The sequence below is a fragment of the Anabrus simplex genome, chromosome 14 (genome assembly GCF_040414725.1).
Source record: "Anabrus simplex isolate iqAnaSimp1 chromosome 14, ASM4041472v1, whole genome shotgun sequence".
NCBI classification, from domain to species: Eukaryota; Metazoa; Arthropoda; class Insecta; order Orthoptera; family Tettigoniidae; genus Anabrus; species Anabrus simplex.
In genome coordinates, this window is record NC_090278.1 from 100,372,465 (window position 1) to 100,396,091 (window position 23,627).

At 38.4% G+C, this 23,627-nt stretch overlaps 2 protein-coding genes and 1 long non-coding RNA gene across 5 annotated transcripts in view; 2 read left to right on the forward strand and 1 right to left on the reverse strand.

The window, feature by feature from the left end:
- Window positions 1-14,458, forward strand: part of LOC136885243 (follicle cell protein 3C-1) — a 36,895-nt gene extending 22,437 nt beyond the window's left edge. The window contains exons 4-5 of the mRNA XM_067157722.2: window positions 9,104-9,175; window positions 12,468-14,458. Coding sequence (XP_067013823.1) covers window positions 9,104-9,175; window positions 12,468-12,581 — 186 coding nt within the window. The 3' untranslated portion in view covers window positions 12,582-14,458. The remainder of the gene's footprint in view (window positions 1-9,103; window positions 9,176-12,467) is intronic.
- On the reverse strand, window positions 6,398-8,565 carry LOC137503030 (uncharacterized). Its single transcript, XR_011019002.1, has 2 exons — window positions 6,677-8,565; window positions 6,398-6,601 (listed from the first exon to the last, which is right to left on the reverse strand). It is a non-coding gene; the product is annotated as an uncharacterized lncRNA (long non-coding RNA).
- Window positions 14,459-21,388: 6,930 nt separating the features above from the next.
- The window catches only part of LOC136885266 (replication factor C subunit 4), a 45,250-nt gene continuing 43,011 nt past the window's right edge, over window positions 21,389-23,627 (forward strand). The window contains exon 1 of one of the 3 annotated variants that reach the window (XM_067157754.2): window positions 21,389-21,744. In XM_067157754.2, the coding sequence (XP_067013855.1) occupies window positions 21,626-21,744 (119 nt within the window). In that variant the 5' untranslated portion in view covers window positions 21,389-21,625. The remainder of the gene's footprint in view (window positions 21,745-23,627) is intronic. The other 2 variants (XM_067157753.2, XM_067157755.2) reach the window with 2 other exon arrangements.

Genomic DNA, 23,627 nt, shown 5'->3' on the forward strand with positions numbered 1-23,627 from the left:
GCCATCAAAGTGGAGATCAATGAGATAAGAAAGAAGGATGTTTGGAAAATTGTTCTGAGTGGGTGATTTCATTGAAATATGACAGTGAGGGTAACATTCAGAAATATAAGGCCAGGTTGGTTGCCCAAAGTTTTAAGAGACAGATGAACCTTAGTTATGATGAAACATTTAGTCCTGTTATAAAGAGGAAAACAATGAGACCGATAATAGATATTGCAGTACATAAAGGCTGGACTGTAGATATAACTAGTGCTTACTTAAATAGCAAACTCAGTTGTACAGTATACATGTAACAACCAGAATTGTTTGTAGAAAAAATATCCAAAATTTTGTATGCAAATTGAAGAAAAGCATCTATGGACTACCTAATTCGAGTGAAGACTGGAATGCTTGTGTGGATGCTATAATTAGAAAACTAGATTTTAAGAGATGTGTGAAAGAACCATGTGTGTAAGGAAAGGAGTGTTGTATCATTGGCTTGTAGGTGACAAAGAGATTGCTAAGATGGTTAAAATAAGGTTGGCAGATGAGTTACCAACAAACTTACTGACAATAAAAATAGAACAGACAAAAGAAGGGGTTATGTACATTGACAAATTACTTGCTGATTTTTCCATAAGTGACTGCAAACCGAGTAAGACTATTTTACCAAGCGGGTATTCAGCAGCTGAAAATGCTGAGCAAAAATTTGATTGTACCATCTAACGCAGTTTGCTTCAAACATACTCGACCTGACATTGCATTTGCAGTAAGTAAAGTTAGTCAGTACAAGTGTTCTGTGATGCAGATTGGGCAGGAGATACTAAGTGAGTGGGGTATAGTAAGACATAAGATCTACCATGGATGCTGAATACATGGCAATGGCAGAGGTATCTCGAGAAGTAACTTGGATGAAAGATTTGCTATCAGAGCTAGGACTGGAAAGGTTTATGGACATACCGTGTAAAGTTTTTGCTGACAATGCAGCAGCGATTAAATTGAGTAAACACGATAATGTCAGTGAAAGGTCAAAACATATTAACGTCATGTACCATGTATGTAAGAGAACTAGTAGAAAAGGGGTTCATTGTGTTTGTATATGTAGCATCAGAGAGAAATGCTGCAGACTTGTTCACAAAGAGTTTTTCAAGCAACAAGCTCAAGAGTTTCTGTAGGCTTATAGGATTACAATGGAAAAAGGGGGAGTGTTTAAATATTGTGATTTTCTCATAAAAATAAAAATAAGATGTCATATCTTAAGGAAAACAACATTGAGGTTATGTGTTGGCAACTCAGGTAAATTGAGTCAAGTTGTTTATCTTGGTTTACTTTGTTCTTTGAACTGCTTGGTTTGTGTGAAGTCAGTTGTTGATAACAGCTCATAATAAAAGGATTTGTGTGATGAAGCTGGTGTTTCCATGGTAAAATTTGATTACCTAAACCGGTACCGTATAGGGTAATGGGTAGAAATGAAGATATATCAACACTTCACCATTTCAGGTCTAATTTCATCTATTCCTGCTGCTTTATGACAATGGAGTTTATTTACCATCTTTTCCACTTCCTCAAGCGTAATTTCACCAACATTATTTTCATCCTTTCCATGAGCTCGTTTGTTTGGAACAACACCATGAAGATTTCCTTTAACGTTTAGAAGATTTTCAAAATATTCCCTCCACCTGTCCAATGATTTCCTGGGAACTATTATGAGTTCAGCTGAACCACCCAAAACACTGTTCATTTCCTTTTTCCCTCCCCTCGTAAGATTCTTTATTATTGTCCAGAAAGGTTTCCCTGTTGCTTGACCTAGCCTTTCCAGGTTATTACCAAAATCTTCCCACAGCTTCTTTTTGGATTCAACAACTATTTGTTTCCCTCTGTTTCTTTCATCTACGTACAATTCCCTGTCTGCCTCGGCCCTTGTTTCGAGCCATTTCTGATAAGCCTTTTTACTTTTACAAGCTGCTATCACTTCATCATTCCACCAAGATGTTTGCTTTATTCCATCTTTACACACAGTTGTTCCTAGACATTCCCTTGCTGTTGCTACTACAGCATTCCTGTATGCCACCCATTTTCTTTCTACATCCTGAACCTGCTTGCTGTCTACTGTTTGAAACTTCTCACTAATCATATCCATGTACTTCTGTCTAATTTTCTCGTCCTGGAGATTTGCTACCCTTATTAATTTGCAGACAGATCTCAATTTCTCTATACTAGGCATGGAGATACTTAGTTCACTACAGACCAGATAGTGATCTGTATCATTGTAAAATACCTGGGAAACCCATACATTCCTAACAGATTTCCTGAATTCAAAGTCGGTTAAGATATAGTCTATTATGAATCTGGTAACCCTACCCTCAATGATCAATGATCAATGATCAAAATTACAATATACTTTTAAATGTAAATACATATAATTAACGCTTTACAAGTATTAATGATTGTCCTGATAATTCTTCTGTCAACCTTCTGCAGTCTATCTGTTGTTTATAATGAACAATGGAGATTGTTGCCTAACGCAGTGGTATACACAATTGATATACAATTGTTTTCAAAGAACATTATACTGTTGCTTTTAAAAGTAGGAGGTGTGTGTGTTATGTATCGGTGTTCTCCCTGCCATTTTTACAGACTGTCCAGCTAACACAACTAAGATATGTACTAGTTATATAATATTAATACATGTTCGAGTCATTGGATGCTCCAAATTGAAAACTGTAAAACTGTGTAAATGGTAATTCTTAATTATTGTCAGCATAATTGCACTTGTTACATCGGCGTTTGAATGTTTAGCTTCGCTATCGTGTAGTGTCGTGTGCAAAGGGTGACTTGATTAGCGAGCAGTCTGTTGCGCACAATGTCACAAACGTGTTTGGCACTCCATAGCAACCGAATGGTAAGCGGCGGTGTTACATGATTATGATCGAGCAGTAGAATACTCTGTTATGTCTTATTCATTATATTACACTAAAATAGTTTGCCTGTCTGATGCCCTGAGAGGAATAAATTGAAATGTTATATGTACATAGTATTCCTGTCACCCGGCTTACGAACGTTGTGTATGTTGGATCAACTGTAGGTGTGTTGCTGCTAAAGCTTAATGAAATAAAAATCCTCATCCCTTTTCCAGTCATGGAATGACTAGTGGCGAGGATAGGAATTGTGCCTGTCGCTCCCCTCTAGGGCAATGAGTTGCTGGAATGAAAGATGACAGGAGATAAACCAACTCTCACATGGTGTGACCACAGAACCCAGCAGTGCGCTGCCACAGAGCCTCTTGCTAAAGCAGGTGTTGAGTCCAGGATTTCAAAAATGTTCAGTTTTATCCCTTTTGGATGTGTGAGCTACTTCATGTGGATGGTATTCTTGAAATCTGATGTCAAATCCTCATCCAGTTTGTCCAATATAAAAACTCATTTAACACTCTCACTACCAGTATATAGCCTTGCTTCAAAATTTATCACACGAAGAAACAGTATGATTCTGTGTAGTCATGTGCCTAAAACTAATTATAATGGTCTATGCACAGTGATAATAAGCGTGCCAGCCTCTTACCCGGAGGCCCGGGGTTCGATTCCCGTCCAGGTCATGGATTTTTACCTGTATCTGAGGGCTGGTTCGAGGTCCTATGTGATTACAATTGAGTAGCTATCTGACGGTGAGACAGTGGCCCCGGTCGAGAAAGTCAAGAATAACGGCCAAGAGGATTCGTCATGCTGACCACACAACACCTCTTAATCTGCAGGCCTTTGGGCTGAGCAGCGGTCGGTTGGTAGGCCATGGCCCTTTGGGGCTGTTTCACCGTGGATTCAGTGATAATAAGTGAAATGATAAGATTTTATTGACAGAGATCCTTTGTTGGACTTTGTTGTGACATTTTTTACATGGTTGAAAATTCCCCCATAAAGTTTGAGATTTGTTGGAAATAATTGTGTTTTTTAATTTATGAGTCATTGCAGAAGAATAGACATCGAAGTGATTGAAGTTCCATTAAAGTTTGTAGCAGAATTACAACACAAAATAATTTAAATATCACAGAAAACACCAGGGATATGTACATAAATATGATCTGGTAGTGATAGTCTTCTTCTTCTTCTTCATGGGGTCTCTAAGTATTAGTTCCTAGTTAGAGTTGACCTCTTAAGATCTTTTGCTACTATGTTTTTCCTTCATTCGCAACTAGATATACCTGCTCCCTTCACAAAGCTCCAGGTTATTCTTCTTGGGTCTTCTTGGATTTTTTCTCTCTCTTCACCTGATAGTCCTAGAGTGGAGAGTCTGATTCTCCTCAGCGCCTCACATTCGAAAAGTATGTGTTCAGCTGATTCCTCTGCTTCATTGCATTTCCTACATACAGTATATTGACTCTTATTACTCCAATTCTATGTAGGTGTTTTTTCAGATGGCAGTGTCCTGTCAACAATCCTACTACCCATCTTATATTTTCTCTGGTGAGTTTCAACAGTTTTTTAGTATGCTTCTTTGTTTGGTCCTTTTATCAGTTCCTTTCCAAGCCTGCATCCTGGAGTATTTTCCCAATTCTCCATTTGATTCTTTTGCACCCATTTTCCTATGTAGTGTCAGGCTTGTCCATAGGAAATCCTGCATATAGGTTCTGGGCGTACAAAATGTGTTTCTGCCCTTTTCCTGGCCAGTTTATCTGCCTTTTCATTTCCTTCTATAACTGCATGCCCTGGTACCCATATTAATTTGACAATGTTGTACTTTGAGAGCTTCAGGAGAGTGAATGGCAATACCAGATAATTCTGGATATTATCCGGACTGCCTCTAGTGCCTTAATGGCCGCTTCGCTGTCCGTAAAAATGAAAATGTTCTTATTCCTATAGTTCATTTTCGGATTTTCTTCAAGACATGTATCACTTCAGCTTGAAAGACTGCAGTGTGTCTGCCCAGGCTCATTTGGATTGATCTCTCAGGTCTTCCCCCGTTGATCCCTCATCGTGTGCCATCCACAGTCTTTGAGCCATCAGTCCACCAAACTATATCTTCTTTTTTCAGTATTCCATTTGTTGAAATCCTAGTCTTCTTTTTTTTATTGTCTGAGTCTCAAACGGTTTTTCAAAGTTGTACTGTACTTTGGTATCATATGATCAGAAGGCATGTGTAGAACTCTGTTAACTTTACTGTGTCTTAGATTGGGTCTTTGTGCATTCCAGCACTCTGATTGTGCCAGTCTAGCCTGTCCTTTTATGAAATTGCATAGTGACGGGAGGTCTAGTGGTGTGGTTCTCATAGCCCCAGTTATGGCTGTGCATGCCATTCTCTGTAGGCTATCTCATCTACTGCTGACGTTCCCTTGACTCACTTTCTGCCACCAGATGATTGCAGCATAGGCCATCAATTGATCATTGTCTTCCCGACGGCTCTTTTACATGCATACAGCAAGTTAGTGAGAGTGTTAATAAAACTTGTGACTGGTAACATCTTGCTTAAAAAACAAAATAATGTTTAAGAATATACAACTGGTGACTTTTAAAGACACAGGTATGTGGTTAACTGGCTCTTTTTCTTCTACACTTCTTACCCATATAGAGGGAGATAGCAACTCAATGGGAAGAGGAGATGACGACATCTTCCGGCTCGGGTAATCTGAACATTGTTATTTATAAGTTTCATTTCCGTATTGATGGATATTACTTTACAGAAAAACAATATATATACAAATCTCCACCTTATCAATACAAATTTATTTTACATTAAGCAAGTAAATATAGTCAAATAGTCAAGACTAGTTTCGACCCCTAGGGGGTCATCCTCAGTTGACATGCAATAAAAATTGTATTGTTCATAAAAACATCACATATAGTGGTAAAAGTTTGGACTAATTTAGACTGATCATTAATGTTGGTATGTCTAATGCATGACTAGTGTGCATCGTTCATGAAGACACATATCACCTTACTGCTACTACCATCCAATTTTAGGTTATATAATATGGAACACACATATGTTTGTGTAACTCAACAGTGGCAAGTTCAACTATGTACACAATTGGCTATTGATTAGTCACATGAAAGTACAGAACACTGGCTTGAACATTTCTGATTGAGGTATCAATGCAACACCTTGCTTGCATACATCCTAGAAGCTAAATTCAGTTTGTAAGGCCCATTACTTCTGATTGAAACTTAGTATGAAGTTAAAATTTGAATAAAAATATTTGCTAATGTAGACATTAAAATGTTGTTAAAATGGGCATATAGTCAAAGACAGTGGTATGTATGCCACACATGTCTAGTTAAAAATACATTACATTGATGTTGTTTATGTGCGGTACAACATGTACACTGATTTGGAATAAATGAGGTTTGTATATATAGTGTTCCAACAAAATGGATCCATAAAAATATTATATGTAAAGACAATTGGTATTATAATGATCCGCTGCAGATCAGGTAATGCTGTTTATTTATCTGGAGATATTATTGGCAGCTACAGATATTGGAGTTATTAGAATATTAATGGAGCATGTTTTCTTCCGTAGTCGCGATGTTTATAGTTGGTGGCATTAGTCAAATATGTTGAAAGTTATGCGTCTTGGTGCACGTTGATTTGTCCTGGAAGCTTATATGTTGTAAAAAACAAGGTGGAGTGTCTGGAAATAGAAATAATAGTGTGATAATGTTGTGGATAGAAAGTGTAATAGTGAATCGTATGTCGTTTTACTTACGTAAAATGTTGGAACCGTGCGTTCTTTGTAGCTGCCTGTTGGGATCTGATACGTGTAGCTCTGAGATTGTAGTTAGCGGCGGTAGAGGGGAGGTTTGGGGGGATGGGTGGAGTGTTAGTGATGGGAGTGGGGTTGGAGGGGAGAGGGTTTTGGGGCGGTTGATTTGAACATATCGATTTTTGTTTGCTTATTCTTTTGATATAGAAATCTTTTAATAAGGGAATTACTGCATGAAAAAGAATATTGTTTTTGTCTATACTTTCATTTAGGTTGGAGTTTGGATTCACGTATTTGTCTAAATTTATGTAAAATTCTTCTATTATACTGAGCAAGGGACTTTTTGGATTCATATTAAGGATTTGCATGTCGTTCTTAATGTCCGTGAAATTATGTTTTTGATCGTCAATATGCTGACCCATAGCTGAGAAATGTCTGTGTTTGACGGCGTTTACATGTTCATTATATCGTATTATAAAACTTCTACCGGTAAGTCCTATATAGCTGGCTCGGCAGTCGTTGCATTTTAGGCGATAGACTCCTGAGTGATTGTATTTATTTATGTTATTAACTGATTTGGAATTGTATAGTATGTTGGTGTTATTGCGTGCCGTTTTATATGCTATTTTTAGGCCTTGTTTTTTGAAGATATTTGTTATGGGATGTATATGGTTATTGTTGTAAGTAAACAGTGCATATTCTTTTTTATTTTTAGTGATTCTGGTTAGCTTGGTTTTAGGTTGGTTTTTGACTTTATTGATGATCCGGTTTATCATTTCTCTTTTATATCCGTTTTGTTTTGCTATTTCATGGATTGTGTTTAGTTCTTTATTTAGATTTTCCTTTGAAAGTGGAATGTTGTATGCTCTATGAATCATACTATAGTATGCAGCTCTTTTATGGGCATGTGGGTGGGTGGAGTCTATCTTTATTGTATTTGATGTGTGGGTAGGTTTTCTATATATATTGTATGTTAGGTGGTTGTTATGTCTGGTTATGGATATGTCTAAGTAGTTTATGGTATTGTTGTGTTCAGTGTCCATGGTAAATTTAATGTGGGGATCTATTCTATTTAGTTGTTCTAGGATTATGTTTTCATTAGTATGTCTATTGTCCATGATTATAAATGCATCATCGACAAACCTGCACCAATAGATGATATTTTCTATTTTTTTAATTTCTTGGTGTTCTAAGTAATCCATATATATATCAGCTATTATGCCTGATATTGGTGATCCCATGGGTAATCCTTTTTGTTGATAGATAGTGTCATGGAACTTGAAATAATTGTTATTGATAGCGAATTGTAAAAGTTTAATAAATTCATCTATTTCCAATTTGCTTAGCTTACTGTGGTTATAAAGGTTGGATTCTATGATAGTGATAGTTTTTTGTGTGGGTATATTGGGATACATGTTTGTTATATCATATGTTGCTAGCTTGTAGAAGTGTTCTATTCTTATATTCTTAGTAATGTTGCAGAAATCTATTGAGTTTTTTATGGTTTTGTTTGCTTGAAAAACGTAATGTTTTTTAAGGAATTTTTGTATGTATTTGGATAATTTATAAATAGGGCTTGGTCTATAATTTATTATGGGTCTCATAGGAATATTGTTTTTATGGATCTTAGGATAAGCTTTAGCTGTAGGTATCCCTGGATTCATGGTGGTTAATTTTGCAGTTTCCTGTTCGTTCAAAAGAAAATTGGTGTTTTTTAGGAGAATTTTTAAGTTTTTCTGGATACTGTTAGTAGGATCTTTAGTCTTGATTTGAAAAGTTTCATCTTGAAAGCAGGTTTTTGTTTTTGTTATATATTCCTCTTTATCCATAATAACTGTAGTGTTTCCTTTATCTGCCTTTGTTACTATTAGGTTATTTTGCTGGATTTTATTTTTGAGTACCTTAATTTGTGTTTGGTTTGTGATATCTTGATATCTGAGGTTTTTGAGTGATCTTATCAACATATTGTGGTAGTGTTTTTTTAATTTCATATCTAATTTCATTTTGTTTTTCTTGGGGTATTTTGTTTAGAGCATCTTCTGTTTCAGTAATAATAGTGGCTATGTTTTCAAATACTGAATTGTTTTTCCAGTTATGTTTTGGTCCTTTGCTCAGTATAGTTGTTTCTTTTTCATTGAATGTTGTGTTAGTTAGGTTTTGGAGTGGGGGATGGAAAATATGTTGGTTGTTATCTGTAGAAACAGTAATATATTTTCCAGTAGTATATTTTTATGAACAATACAATTTTTATTGCATGTCAACTGAGGATGACCCCCTAGGGGTCGAAACTAGTCTTGACTATTTGACTATATTTACTTGCTTAATGTAAAATAAATTTGTATTGATAAGGTGGAGATTTGTATATATATTGTTTTTCTGTAAAGTAATCTGAACATTGTCGTATAAGTAATGTTTTCTTGTTTGTTTCAGATTGTGAGACACCTGCCCAACAGCCCCTCCATCCTGTGCGGCTCTATCGACCGCGACTGTCACAGAGAGCGGGTGAGTACATTATACTGGTTGAGGTGACATGAAGATCCACGAGCAAACTTCAAGAACATCTCCAGCTGATGATTATTGCACAGGGGTGGTCCAGTGCAGTCAGTTATCACTGTTTATACGTAGCACAGTCATTAAGTTCTGGACGATGCCACATTACACGGCGTACACCTACACAGAACCACATCCGTCCTCAAAATAGTTGCCGTTGACCGTTGTGCACGTTTGCCAACGTTGGTATAGTTGCTGGAAGCACCGCTCAAAGGTCCCATATGGCCGTTATGACCTCTTCGACTGAAATCTGTGCCCATGTAGGCATGCTTTCAGGCGAGGTGCGAGATCAGGTGAGTACGGAGTGTGTGGCAAAACTGTCACCTGTTGCCTTGCCTTTAACAAGGATAGAGCGATGTGCAGGGGTATTGTCGTGTAGCAACAGACAAAGCCCAGGTCGCTTACGGCGAATTGCATCGCATAAACGGCCAAGGATCTCTTTGTAGCAGGTTTTGTTTAGCATTTCACTGTCTGGGGGGAATTCCATGTGAACGATTCCATTTGAAAATAAAAACAGTTCCAGCATCACCTTGCCTTTCGACCTGTCTTGTTGTGGTTTTATCTGTCATAGTGATGATGGCGTTTTCCAGGTGGCGGATTGTCATTTCAATTGCGGATCGTAAAGGAGACACCGTGTTTCATCTCCAGTTATTATCTGGTTGAGAAAAGTTGGATCATTGTCAGCGCTACTAATGAGGTCACCACAAATCGTCGTGCGATCATCACATTGGTCTTGTGACAGGATTCGTGGCACACTGTGCTGGGTAACACGAGACATGTTGAGGTCATCCGTCAGAATTTTGTGGCAAGTACCATGGCTGACCAAGTTGCTGCTGCGAGATCGTCTGCCAATTGTCAGCGGCTAGCATGCCCCAACATTGCAACTTCTTGGATCTCGCATTCTGTTCAAACTGTTTGTGGCCGACCAGTACGCACATCATCTTGCAAACTGTCCCATCGATGCAGAAAACATCGGTGCCACCTAAACACAACACTGCGACTCAATGCTTTCTCACCGTAAACCTGCTGCATCATTTCCAATGTTTCGGCAGTGGTTTTGCCTAATTTCTGGCAGAATTTGATATTTGCCCGTTCCTCAAACTGTGCCAGGTTAAGGTCCCACTGGCGCATTCAAATCACTGTCACAACAACGACCGTACATCTGCTTCCAGTGCATGCACTCGACTGCCTCTTGCAGGGACGAGAGACTAACTGACATTGTACCATACCACAGCGCCACCTATGCGCTATAGTGCACCACAGTGCCATCATACGGTCAGTCTCAGAACTTAATAACTGTACTACGTAGTTTTCAATTGTGGAGATTACAAGATTTATTTCTGTAGGAAATTTGGATTTTCTACTTGACTATGTTATGCCAACTTCATGATGCGAGGGTAGCAATGCCCCGGCTAGGTCAGAGATCTTTACCTGCATCCAGTCAGCCTCTGGGGTTACTGAGGAGCTGTTGTCGCGCTGGCCACTGCAGGCCTCTGCGCTGAGTAGCAATTCTTTGGCAGCCCAAAGCCCTTCAGAGCTATTGCACCATTGTCATTTAAACCCGGAGTTACTATCCAGCAACTGACATGTCAAAAACTGAAGTGTGGAAATGTTCCATTCTGTACAAGCACTCTCTCTCTAACACTGAATACTAATGCAAGGATTCAAGTGGATTATAATATTCTGAATAAAATGTTATAATTGCCTTTGTTGAAGCTAGAAAAGACCCATCACTTGAAGGAAAATTGCTATCATTCCTAGGGTTAGGAAGAACTATAAATATTAACTCATATAAATTGTTTATAGGAAAATGAACTGCTTGATGGCTCACATGTTGTGTTTGTGTTTCTCTACCACTCCAGGTCGTATCGCTCTCTGCACCAGGTATTTGTGAAAACAAACAGGCCTTGTTATGCTGCTTGTCTGTAGCCTTCTTAACACTGTCCTGTGGCGTAGATAGCAGAGATAGCACAGCCAGGGTGTAATTGACTCCAAAGAATGCCTGCGTTTGTTGCAATGCGCTGTGACAGGAATAATAAGCATTTGCAACATGCTCTTCTCTGTGAGAAATGTTCAAAAACTTATTTATCTGTTCTAGAATTCTGTCGTGACACATCCGCTACATCAAACGTGTGGCTGACCCACCATGTGCATAGAAATAATTCAGATGATAATCTAAAATGTATTAGGGCAGAAAAAAGAAAGTATTGTGGTGCAAACTTGTGTTCCCCTTGACCATGCCAGCATCTAAACACTAGTACCACCTCAGCCAGGTGAACAATCTGAGGTAACTCGGACTACATGGAACAACAGTTGAGGCTACAGTGTTTGAAGAGCAGGGTATCAATGGGAGTTAATTGCTCAGTTCTACATCTCAGTGATATCAGAGGACTTCTTCTCCAGTACAACAACAACATTATGCATACAATCCCAATTCTACATCTCATCAAGATTTGTATCTACGCTCTTGAATACTACAAAGAATATTAAAAGGCTTCTTCTTCTCATATATTCCTACAGCTAAGTGAAATAATTTCTTCATGAAATTCTAAAAACACTCAAACTTCTGTGTTTTAAGACCATCTATAAAACCACTGTGTTTCAAATACTTTGTTCTACATGCGATATGACTGAAGATGACCTTTAAATAGGTCGAAGCTAGCTCCATAAAATGTTTATTTAATAAACAATATTTAATTTGTATTGAAAAGATGGAATTAACTTACTTTTCTTTTAGACATTCCAAAACTCCCTGATCCACAGACTGCATCAAACTCTTTACGTTAGGGGCCAAAAATAAAAAACTAATTCCATCACATACTAGTTCCTGGCAGTACCGGGAATCAAACATGGGTCCCTGAGGACGGCAGCTAATAACACTAACCGTTACTCTGCGGAGGCGGACCACAGTACTATGACGTGGCGAGAATAAGCCAGGAGTGAAATGCTGTAGAAAAATCATTTTAAATTTGTGAAAATGAAAAATTCAAACAATGCTCGGATTTAACGAAGCCTTGGATTTCTCAGACTCGGATTTGCAAGACTCTACTGTAGTGTGTTCTTCTCCTTCTTGGCTGATTAGTCTAGGGTCCTGCTTTTGATTCCAAGCCAGGTCTTAAACTAAGGGGACCGGGTGCTTGTGTTGTCATGCACAATTCGTAGTTTCCTGTACATGGCAGATGCCTTGTAATGGCTGCACCAGCCTAGCAGTAATAATATCAGTTGTTTGTTTGTTTGTTCGTAGGCCTACTTATTCATCAAGAATGGAGCCGACAAGTGGGTCAACACCAACCTGTCAGCGGGGCGAGAGTTTTGCTGTAAGGACGGCTTGCCCTACAAGTGTCCATACACCTTCTAGACGTGACGAGACAGCAAGACTCCTGCTCCTTCCTCAATCTTCCACACGACACTCGATCAAACTTCTTACCACATCTATCCTGCAACTTCTCTCACATAATCTACAGTATTTTTCTACCCATGATGTAAATCATGCTCACACTGTTCAATCGCAACATAATGTTCATTTTTTCATTCAAACGTTTAAGAATGAACTAGAGGCTTCTGCAACAGCAACAGCAATGGTGAGCAAGGAATGTCAAGTAAATCGGGATATTACATACATGAATGGAAAAGCATGAAACAGATTAATGTAGCATAACAAAAATGAATGAAATGTGATTCCATACCTTTTCTTGCTTTGACATGAGCGAACTCTTTTGTGACTTGGTTGAAATCCAAAGATTCAGCCAGCTCATTTTCTACAGACATTATTGCCAACCCACTGTTGCATGAGACACATTGTTGGCCTCGGACATGTTTTTCTAAGTTTAGGCTTTGAAAAATATTTTTTTCTCCACTTGCCACTGTCAGCGGTTATGTTATCAACATTCTTAGCACTACACTTATGTTGGGGTCAAAGCCATACTCGTGTAAGTGTGTACATTTAATTTGGTGTACTTGCAGGCTTTACCGATGTTAATACAACTTAGAGTTCAACTTGTGAACCAACAAGACTCGCATCTTTAGTCTGTCATGGATTAAGGGTGGTGAAGTTTAATATTTATTTTACCGCCCTGCACCCTACCGCACGTAAACTCCGGCTCAGGAACACCTCTGCGGAGGTTCGGACCTGCCTTCGGACAGAATAACCCTTACCTTACCTTACTACCGCCCTGAATGACATCACAGCTTGCTCGCCCCATTCCTATGTTCAGGTTCTTTACCCCTGAGGACTGTGTCAAATGGGAAACTGCTTCCAGTGCAGCCAGTTTTATGTTCCAAAAATAATTTGGTATCGTACAACACAGCAAATAGTTCCTGAGGAGTGCAATCATCATTTCCAACTCTTCTTAAAGTTTCAGGATATTACAGTGCATTCGCCAACAGAGTAAGAAAATGCAAAGTGCCCCTAGTCTGGTAGAGGTTCATTTGCAAAATATTTCTGTGGTGGTACCATGAATCAAACCTATGTGACTCATTGCTGTAGTTATTGCACTGACCTTCTCTCATTTTCCTTGGCGTTGATGTCGACCTCCAGGATAGCTGAATCAATTCCTCTGTATATGTCAGCATTATCTCTACTTCAGTAGTTTTCGCCCATTTCACACAAAACAGTCTCTACTACTCAGCCTTGCCATATGCACAAAACTTACAATGACAGCCTGAGCTAGGGGATTACCTCACTCAGTTGGTTGACTGGCATGAACTCTATCCACATATCATCCTGGGTTCCACAAAGTGAATAACATTTTAAAATAAGCATTCAGTCTCATCTGATCCTCTCTCTTTTCTTTTTTTTACAAGTTGCTTTAGGTCGCACTAACACAGATAGGTCTTATGGCGATGATGAGACAGGAAAGGGCTAGGAGTGGTAACGAAGCGACTGTGGTGTTAATTAAGGTACAGCTCCATCATTTGCCTGCTGTGAAAACGGGAAACCTCGGAAAACCATCTTCAGGGCTTGGGCTCAAACCCACTGAATACTGGCCGCACTTAAGCAACTGTAGCTACCGAGCTCGGTCTCTACACCCATGACCTTCCAAAAAAAGCCCCACAGTCACATTGTGACTCTGTAGGAACCATGTCAACCCCCCACTGCCTTGTGAATACAATACATATGAGCTTCAGTCCAGATTTTCTACCTTGGCCTGCAGTCCCCTCTTTACTGCCTCCTCCTCTTTTTTAAAACTGTAAAATTTTTATATTTATTTTTGATAAATAAACCATACAGAGGAATGTTACTGTCTATTCTTACGTGTTCCCCCATAACAAGCTGAGCTGCAGAGAGAACAAAGCTGTGCCATGTTTCGTCTCTATTATGGAGACATCTTCACACAAGCAACAAGTAACAACATCCAGTTAAGCATAACTCCGTCAAAAGCACAATTAAAACATAAACAGGCCTACCTATATTAAAGAAACATATTTGTAGATAAAATTTCATGTATTTAGAGATGATATAATATTAAAATACAATGTTAGACCCTGTAAATGTTCAATAAGAAACATTGAATAATAGTCCAACACTTGGCTGAGTGAATGTTGTAATGTTCAAGGACTTCCTGAACATGTAGGTTAGTTGCTGGATAGATTTCATGGCTCCACATATTATGCAGAAAATTTAGAATAACAAGTCTAAAAAGAAAAGAGAAAGAAAATTAGAATTAGCTGAAGAAATGAAGCGAATGGAGTAATGAATAAAATTAGTGGCGTCCAAGTCTCCGGCTGACCTGCATGTGGCCTTGTGTTAAGAGTACAGATACCCGGTAGTAGATGCAAGGGGAAAGGAGTGAGGAGATCCCTCTTAATACCATACTTGATTACATGTATCAGTGAAGAGAGGGAACTACAGACATCAAGGCACCTCTCATTATTCTTGATCTCCACCAAACATTGTCCAAGGCCTGGATACTCTTTCTTCATGGAGCTGCAATGTTTTCAGGAAAGAAACATTCTCTCCACTGTCTTGCCTGAGATAAGGTGCTTCTCTCTGACAATGTATTACTCCTCAATCTTTATTTTGAAAGCTGATTCATGAACTTCGTAATATTTAGTTTCCGGAAAATATCACAATATCAATGTATTGTTCAGCATAGAGATGATTTTTTTACTACAATTTACGAGTGTAGTTCGTGTGTCAGTTAAAAAACACGCAGGATTACTTTGCCACAGAACAACCAGCACAAGTTGAAATAATACAGAAGAGTGTTCAGCTCCCATATAAAAAAACACCTGTAATACACTACTGTCATTACTGTATGTACGGTCCTGACATGAAATAAGGACAAGCAGTTGGTGGGCACAAGACTTGTCAAAGTCATCATATTTGCGTTGGTTTATGGGAAAAGTACTCTCAATTATATCTTGTAAGTTTCTATGCACAACCTTGAAATGTCACCTCAGCCGGTTGGACAGACAAAACTTAGGAACACAGTTTTCATGACCAGTAGTAGTATGGACGAAACTGAAATCCACATAGCATTCATCTTATTTCCTGTACTTCAGAAACATTGGCTTCTTTTTATTAAAACGTGAAGTAATTTCCCATATAACATATTCCATTTAGGTATTTTCTTCCCCCTAATGTATCTCCTTCCTTAGCTGTCATTTATTCAATATCAACTGTACGGTTCGCATTGAACTGTGAATTTCTAACTACCTTTATTCAATTTTATATATACTGAGCCTCTACGCACAACAACAATCGTCCGTCAAGATTCTAGAAACAGAAGAGCTTTTTTCTAGCATCCATGTGTACTAAATTTATGAACGTCTTGAGAAGACAGCGTGACTACAACTCAGTTAATCTTTAATGGAAAGCAGCATCTCTTATGAGCCAGCCTTTATTGATTTCCATGACCAGCAATTTTAAGGATTAATTTTGCAACTTTTTAATGTTATACGGCACACAGGACTTCTTCATGAACCTCTATTTTTAACATAGTGTAGCGCATCTCTCGATTCTTAAGCCTCCACGTGCAACAATCGCCTTCCTTGAAGTTCCAAAAAACAGAAGAGCTTTTCCAGCATCCATGTGTTATTACACTTATGAATATCTTAGGAAAACGATGAGACTCCGGCTCAGTTGTTCTTCAAATGGATAACAGCATCTTTAAGGAGCCGGCATACATTGACCGGCAACTTAAGGATTTCTATCTTTAAAACTTTTTAAATGTTGTACGGCGCACTGGACTTTTTACATATCTCTATCATAGAGCTATTTTTTAACATAGTGCAGCACGTCTCTCAAATCTTATCTCAGTTTCTCACGTGGTATGTACAATTTTGAGACCTTATGTGTCTTTACATTGTTTAATTTCTTCAATACTTACGTATTTAATTTGCTTTAGGGTGATGATTACCTTCTGTTTGTATGGCACCTTATTAATACATTATTTTAACTCTATTGCAGTCCAAACTTTGCAACATTTTTGTTGCAAATAACCCAGAACAAATCGAGCTGCTTTTCTTTGGATTTTTTCCAGTTCTTGAATCAGGTAATCCTGGTGAGGGTCTCATACACTGGAACCATACTCTAGTTGGGGTCTTACCAGAGACTTATATGCCCTCTCCTTTACATCCTTACTACAACCCCTAAACACCCTCATAACCATGTGCAGAGATCTGTACCCTTTATTTACAATCCCATTTATGTGATTACCCTGATAAAGATTTTTCCTTATATTAACACCTAGATACTTACAATGATCCCCAAAAGGAACTTTCACCCCATCAACGCAGTAATTAAAACTCAGAGGACTTTTCCTATTTGTGAAACTCACAACCTGACTTTTAACCCCGTTTATCAACATACCATCGTCTGCTGTCCATCTCACAACATTTTCAACGTCATTTCACAGTTGCTCACTATCTTGTAACTTATTATACAGAATAACATCATCCACAAAAAGCCTTACCTCTGATTCCACTCCCTTACTCATATCATTTATATATATAAGAAAACATAAAGATCCAATAATACTGCCTTGAGGAATTCCCCTCTTAATTATTACAGGGTCAGATAAAACTTCACCTACTCTAATTCTCTGAGATCTATTTTCTAGATATATAGCAACCCATTCAGCCACTCTTTTGTCTAGTCCAATTGCACTCATTTTTGCCCGTAGTCTCCCATGATCCACCCTATCAAATCCTTTAGACAGGTCAGTCACGATACAGTCCATTTGACCTCCTGAATCCAGGATATCTGCTATATCTTGCTGGAATCTTACAAGCTGAGCTTCAGTGGAATAACCTTTCCTGAAACCAAACTACCTTCCATCAAACCAGTTATTAATTTCACAAACATGTCTAATATAATCAGAAAGAATGCTTTCCCAAAGCTTACATGCAACGCATGTCAAACTTACTGGCCTGTAATTTTCAGTTTTATGTCTATCACCCTCTCCTTTATACACAGGAACTACTATAGCAACTCTCCATTCATTTGATATAGCTCCTTCAACCAAACAATAATCAAACAACTACTTCAGATATGGTACTATATCCCAACCCATTACCTTTAGTATATCCCCTGAAACCTTATCAATTCCAGCTGCTTTTCTAGTTTTCAACTTTGTACCTTATTGTAAATGTCATTTTTATCATAGGTAAATTTTAATACTTCTTTAGCATTAGTCTCGTCCTCTGTCTGGACATTATCCTTGTAACCAACAATCGTTACATACTGCTGACTGAATACTTCTGCCTTTTGAAGATCCTCACATACACACTCCCCTTGTTCATTAATTATTCCTGGAATGTCCTTCTTGGAACCTGTTTCTGCCTTAGAGTACCTATACATATCCTTCCATTTTTCACTAAAATTTGTATGGCCACCAATTATGCTTGCCATCATGTTATCCTTAGCAGTGGCGGCTCGTGGCTGAATAATATGGTGAAGAGCTATAACTCGTTCTGTTTCCAGCGACAGATTTAGGAACTACATGTTGTTTCTGGTTGTTTTGTACTCGTATCTCGTACCTGTGACTGGCGGAGGGTCCAGCACGTGACCAAAAATGTATATAGACCGGAGGGCTGTGTAACGTCATAGCGCGGCAACCATGTGGCTGCATTTGCTCTACAATGTAAAGTACAGATAAGATCTGACCGGGAGACTAACAATTACGGAAGCGCGGCACCCTCGGGAAGAGCTGGACATTTTGTCGTGTTTTTGTTTATGATGCACAGCTGTTTACTGACGCTAGAATCTGAAAAATTATATTACCAACTGAAGGAAAAGCCTATTTAAACGGACATTTTCATTGAACTGTACAGTATTCAGTTTAGCATTTTCCTTCAGGGCATCAGATACCGTATTTTGGCTTCCTTCCAAAGTCTTCAAATCTAGCTGGCATTTCATATGTTCTGCAGAGTCTGAGGGCTTATGTAAAGAACGTGTTATGTTCAAAAGTGCTGAAAATCCTTCTTTATTCCAAACATTATTTTTATTGCTAAAAAGCAATCAGGGCCAACAAAACAACTTCTGTAGAGCTGGAGAGGAGCATAACCATGGAAATTCCTTTAACCACGATCGTTTGAAGCTAAGATTGTAAGATTTACCGGAATGATTCACTTCTTTTTTAGCACAAATTCATTCTGATCTTCGTTTTTCCAACGTGTAAATGGTGTTTCTAATAAGATACACACTATGTCATAAACAGAATACATGTTTAAATAAAACAGCACATCACTACGAATGAACCACGATGCGTAAGAACTCTTACTTCACACAGGATGACGCAGGGAACACGAAACATTCCGATCTTCCCGCAACTTCACTTGCACATTTCGCAATGAGTAAAGTACGCGGGTGACGTCACGGTTGTCATGGCAACCACCAAGGCCAAGTGGCACTAGGGATGTAGAGCCAGCTGCTGAATCTCTCATCTTCACTCAAGCTCATGCGCCGTACTGTGGGTGCCGACAGCCGGCGCTTTCATAAGTTCCCCTGGTTCTCATCAAATGATGAGAGTTCTTGGTGCTCCAAACGCCGTACAAAAAACATTTTCTTTCCGTAAAACCAACAAATGTTAAAGGAAAATTCAATTTTAAAAATTGATTCTGGTAAAAATAAATGGTGAAATGGCACTTCACCTACGTCACCTGAAAAGCCGCCCCTGATCCTTAGCTGTGTGCAGGTCTACAAATCTTGCTACCAGTTTCTCACATACTCACTTCATTTAAGTCCCCAGTCAACTTCCAGTCAGTCCTTCTACTCGTTATTCCACTGATAACAATCTCTGCTCCTTTAAACTCCTCTTGTGCTGCATAAACCAGATGCATTACGTTATTCGTACCAATGTGAAAAACTAAATTACAACCTTCACCTTACCTTTTACTTTCCTCAACATAATTCCTACTGGGTGAGTTGGCCGTGCGGTTAGGAGCGTGCAGCTGTGAGCTCGCATCCTGGGAGTTAGTGGGTTCGAACCCCACTGTCGACAGCCCTGAAGATGGTTTTCCATGGGTTCCCATTTTCACACCAGGCAAATGCTGGGGCTGTACCTAATTAAGGCCACGGCCGTTTCCTTCCCATTCCTAGGCCTTTCCCGTCCCATCGTCGCCATATGACCTATATGTGTTGGTGCGATGTAGAGCAAAAAAAAAATTCCTGGTAACCCTCTACCTTTCCTCCATATACTTTCCACACATGCCTAACAATGGAGTCTGCTGTGAACAGAGCCTCAACCCCACCCACCTCATGTAATCCCTTCCTGGACTCCCCTATATTTCCTGACAGCTGGAGAACCTACTTCTCCCTCCCATGACCCTAAATTTCCCTTTCTCTGTTAATTTATCTGTGCCAATAACTTACTACTTACAGTACTACAGTTCGTAATAATTACCCCTTCGAGTGGGGGCAATAGAATTTTCTGTCATAAGGGGTGAAGGATGAGGCCTTCTCCATTTGGAGTGTGGGTTGGCGACCACAGTGGCCCTAGCTGGGGCGAGAGAGAGAGAGAGAGAGAGGACGTTCCTCCGGCAAGTCCGTTACATTTCTTAGAAGACAGAAGGAAGGGATTAATATCTTTATACAAGCATAGAATAGAGCTATACAAATCAAGGCAAGAACACTGTAGCACCGTTGTGCCAACCGATACGGGAGGGTAATATTGTGGTAGTAGCGCACTATCCAAGTTCAATAAAGTTCTTGTTTTCAAAATATTTATAGCCTGTGGTGAGAATTTAAAAAATACTTTTCAGAAATAAATCTTTTAGTGTCCTTAGATTCAGTGCCACAATCGGAGCGGGGCGTGTTGCACGGACCAAGAGACTATACACAAATACACCAGCATCATGACAATTGCTTATTTTCATCTCCTAAATTAGCAAGTTATACGTGAAACCTAACAATAAAATTTACTTGGCGTAGGAGTATTGAGGATGCGAAAATAAAAAAATAAAAAATCCAACTTCGCCGTACCGGTACCGGTGCGGTGCCAAAAAACTGTTCATTATAAATGTTGTGTAAGATATAACTTGCGATCGTTTTATGTTTTTACTGTGCGAGGAATGATAAAGGAGGTATTCACGATTATTCTATTTTTCGCAACTTCCAAATACCTCCGGTAATGTTGATTTTTTCTAAGACCTATACATAACAAATTGCGTAAAAACTTCCACTTTCCGTTATTCAGCAGTACCGTATCTAATCGTTCATTGTCATTACTGAAAGAGCGGAGATATTCTGAATGTAATTTTTTTTTTGCTATTTCTTTACTCCCTGAATAAATGCAAATTGTAAAAATATAGTTATAAAATTATATTTTCCCTGTTACAATCATCATAGAAAGTGGAGCTTCCTCTAAGGCGGGAACATTATTTCACCATTCATGCGTTCACCAGTGTAGCCATTAGTCGCATTATTACACTGTTGAATTTGGTGTATACATTAATCCCTTTTGAATGATGTATACAGTAATTCATATTGAGATCTAAATAGAGAAGTAAATCACATGAGAAGTTTATGAATAACTCACTCGTAATTGGAGAGTGTGTTTCAAGAAGAAAAAATAATTACTCAATCGCATTGTACCCATGGTATATACTTTACTGACTGTGATAATTTTCTTAACTACCAAGAGAATATGTAACTACGGTACCGGTATTCAGAATGTGAAATGTGCCTAATGAATATGTGGATACATGTTAACCAATGTTCTTTGTTTGGAATTACTGCTATTTTTTTAATTTAGCCTTTCAGAATAAAGTGCTATTTGAAATTATGTGGGAAGTAAGGAAAGGAATAGTGGAATGTTGCCGCGTATGTTGGTAGGGAACCTGCATTTCTGGGCTGGCGGTCGACGAGAACGATCTTTGTATCTGAAAGTATAATATAGGCTCTTGAGTTAGCTAAAGTGTTCATAATTATATAGGTAATAGGCTTCTGTGCAGTAAATTATGATAGAATCTTTCTTTCGAAAATCCTCCTCTTCTGGGAAGCCTTCGTCGTCTGCAGGCACCTCAAAGGAAAAGACAGCGCCTAAAAAGAGTGTTTCTACACCATGGGTCGAGAAATAGTAAGTAGCCTATTCTCATTTTTGATTCCTGCTTATTGACACCCCAGTTTTAGTAATAGTGTATACCAGCCTTCATGCGAGATGGTTATTTTTCAAGGCCGAGGTTGCTGTTGACAGATATAATTTGTTTCTTTTTAACCCTGGAACCGTTCACCGGGTCACCGAGTGACCCAGTGAATGTTTAATTCATAATAATGTGGTGTTCGCAACCCCTATAGTCTTCTACGTTAGTGACTTTGATCATCGTACTCTCTCAGGTCGTGCACTAATTTTAACGAGTGACGACTGCTTGTGCATTAAAACACATGTTTGGATCCTAGTTTCCCAGTCCCAGTGTACGGTTAATGAAACTTCATTTCTGTGTATCCAGTTTGGTTTTTTATACTTTCTTTTAACATGTACTTTGCATTCATCTCCGTAACGTAACAGTGGGCACTATTTGTTGTCCTCGGAGGCTCGGGTTCGGTTCCTGGTACTGCCAGAAATTTTAAGAATGGGTTAAAAATGGTATTACATGCAGCTCACCTCCATTGGGGATGTGCCTGAAAAGAGTTGTACTATCTTGGGTCGAGGACATGAATTTGCGTAAAAGTGCTTGAAACCGATTATTTTAAAAGCAGTGACTAGATTTTACCAGAATCATATAGGATATCCTTGATGATTTTGTTGAAGAAGATAATATGATTTAATATATATTTTCACCTCATGCTACAGATGAACTTATTTATTTATTTATTTATTTATTTATTTATTATTATTTATTTATATATTGACGATGAAAGGTCCCATGAGGCTATGGGTCGTGATAGGGACAGTACAGTACCTACTTTTCTTAAGGCGACACAATAATTACAATTCTTATACTACAGCTTTTTCAGTAAAGTGACAAGTATTTATACATTTTTGGATAACTAAGACATAGGCTAGTTGTTTGTTTTAAAAGATGTTAGGATCATAGTTTTTCAGAAGTATAAGCGGATATTCCATGGCTGTAAGATATTAAATATGGACAATATATTGATGTAAGCCTATTATTTAAAGTAAGTTATATAGAGGTTCCATATCTATGAATTTGACAAAAATGGGAGAAGTTAACAGCCAAATGGGTTAATTTTCTGTCTAGCTTATATGTAAAGACTGATGATGAAAATGCAATTTGCTTATGGAATGGCAGAATATTTAACTCTGAAGAAACTTCATGTACGGTTTGAGGCAGGAGAATCGGTTGCATTTAAAGTAACATTTTATGTAATAATTATTGCGGACCACTCAATACAGTTCTATTATAATTTACATTTTCCCTTTAGTGTTAAAGATTGTATGTCATTATTGTAAATCAAAGATAGAATAGGACCTAGTACTATACGCGCACTTTATCTTGAGCCCGGATCTCCATAGTAACGAATGGGAACTAGGGCGCGTACTATACTGTGCTCTGCAGTATTCCTGTCTTAGTTTGTTGCTTAGAACTTTTAGTATTATTAATAGTCACATATTGTGTTCGATTTGATGAATAATTTGGAACCATTTTATGATGATGATGATTGTGTGCTAAACCCCCAATTCCTGCTATTTTTAAGTTCAGAAGTATTTTGTGGTCATCCAGGTCAAATGCTTTTTTTAAGATCTATGAGTAGCCCTGCTGCTAATTTATTTTCTTCTAAGGTCTTTTGAACATCTATCACTGTATCAAATATGGCATTAAGTTCCTCTATTTGGGAGAAACGCACATTATCAGAAAAGTTTTGGGTTATGTAGCACATACCTATCTGTGAAATGTCAGTGTAATATTCGTCCCAAATGGAACATAATAATTCCTTTTACACAAATGAAGTGAAAAATCTGCGGTAAATTAAGAAATACCGTGTTGGTACTAGAGAAAT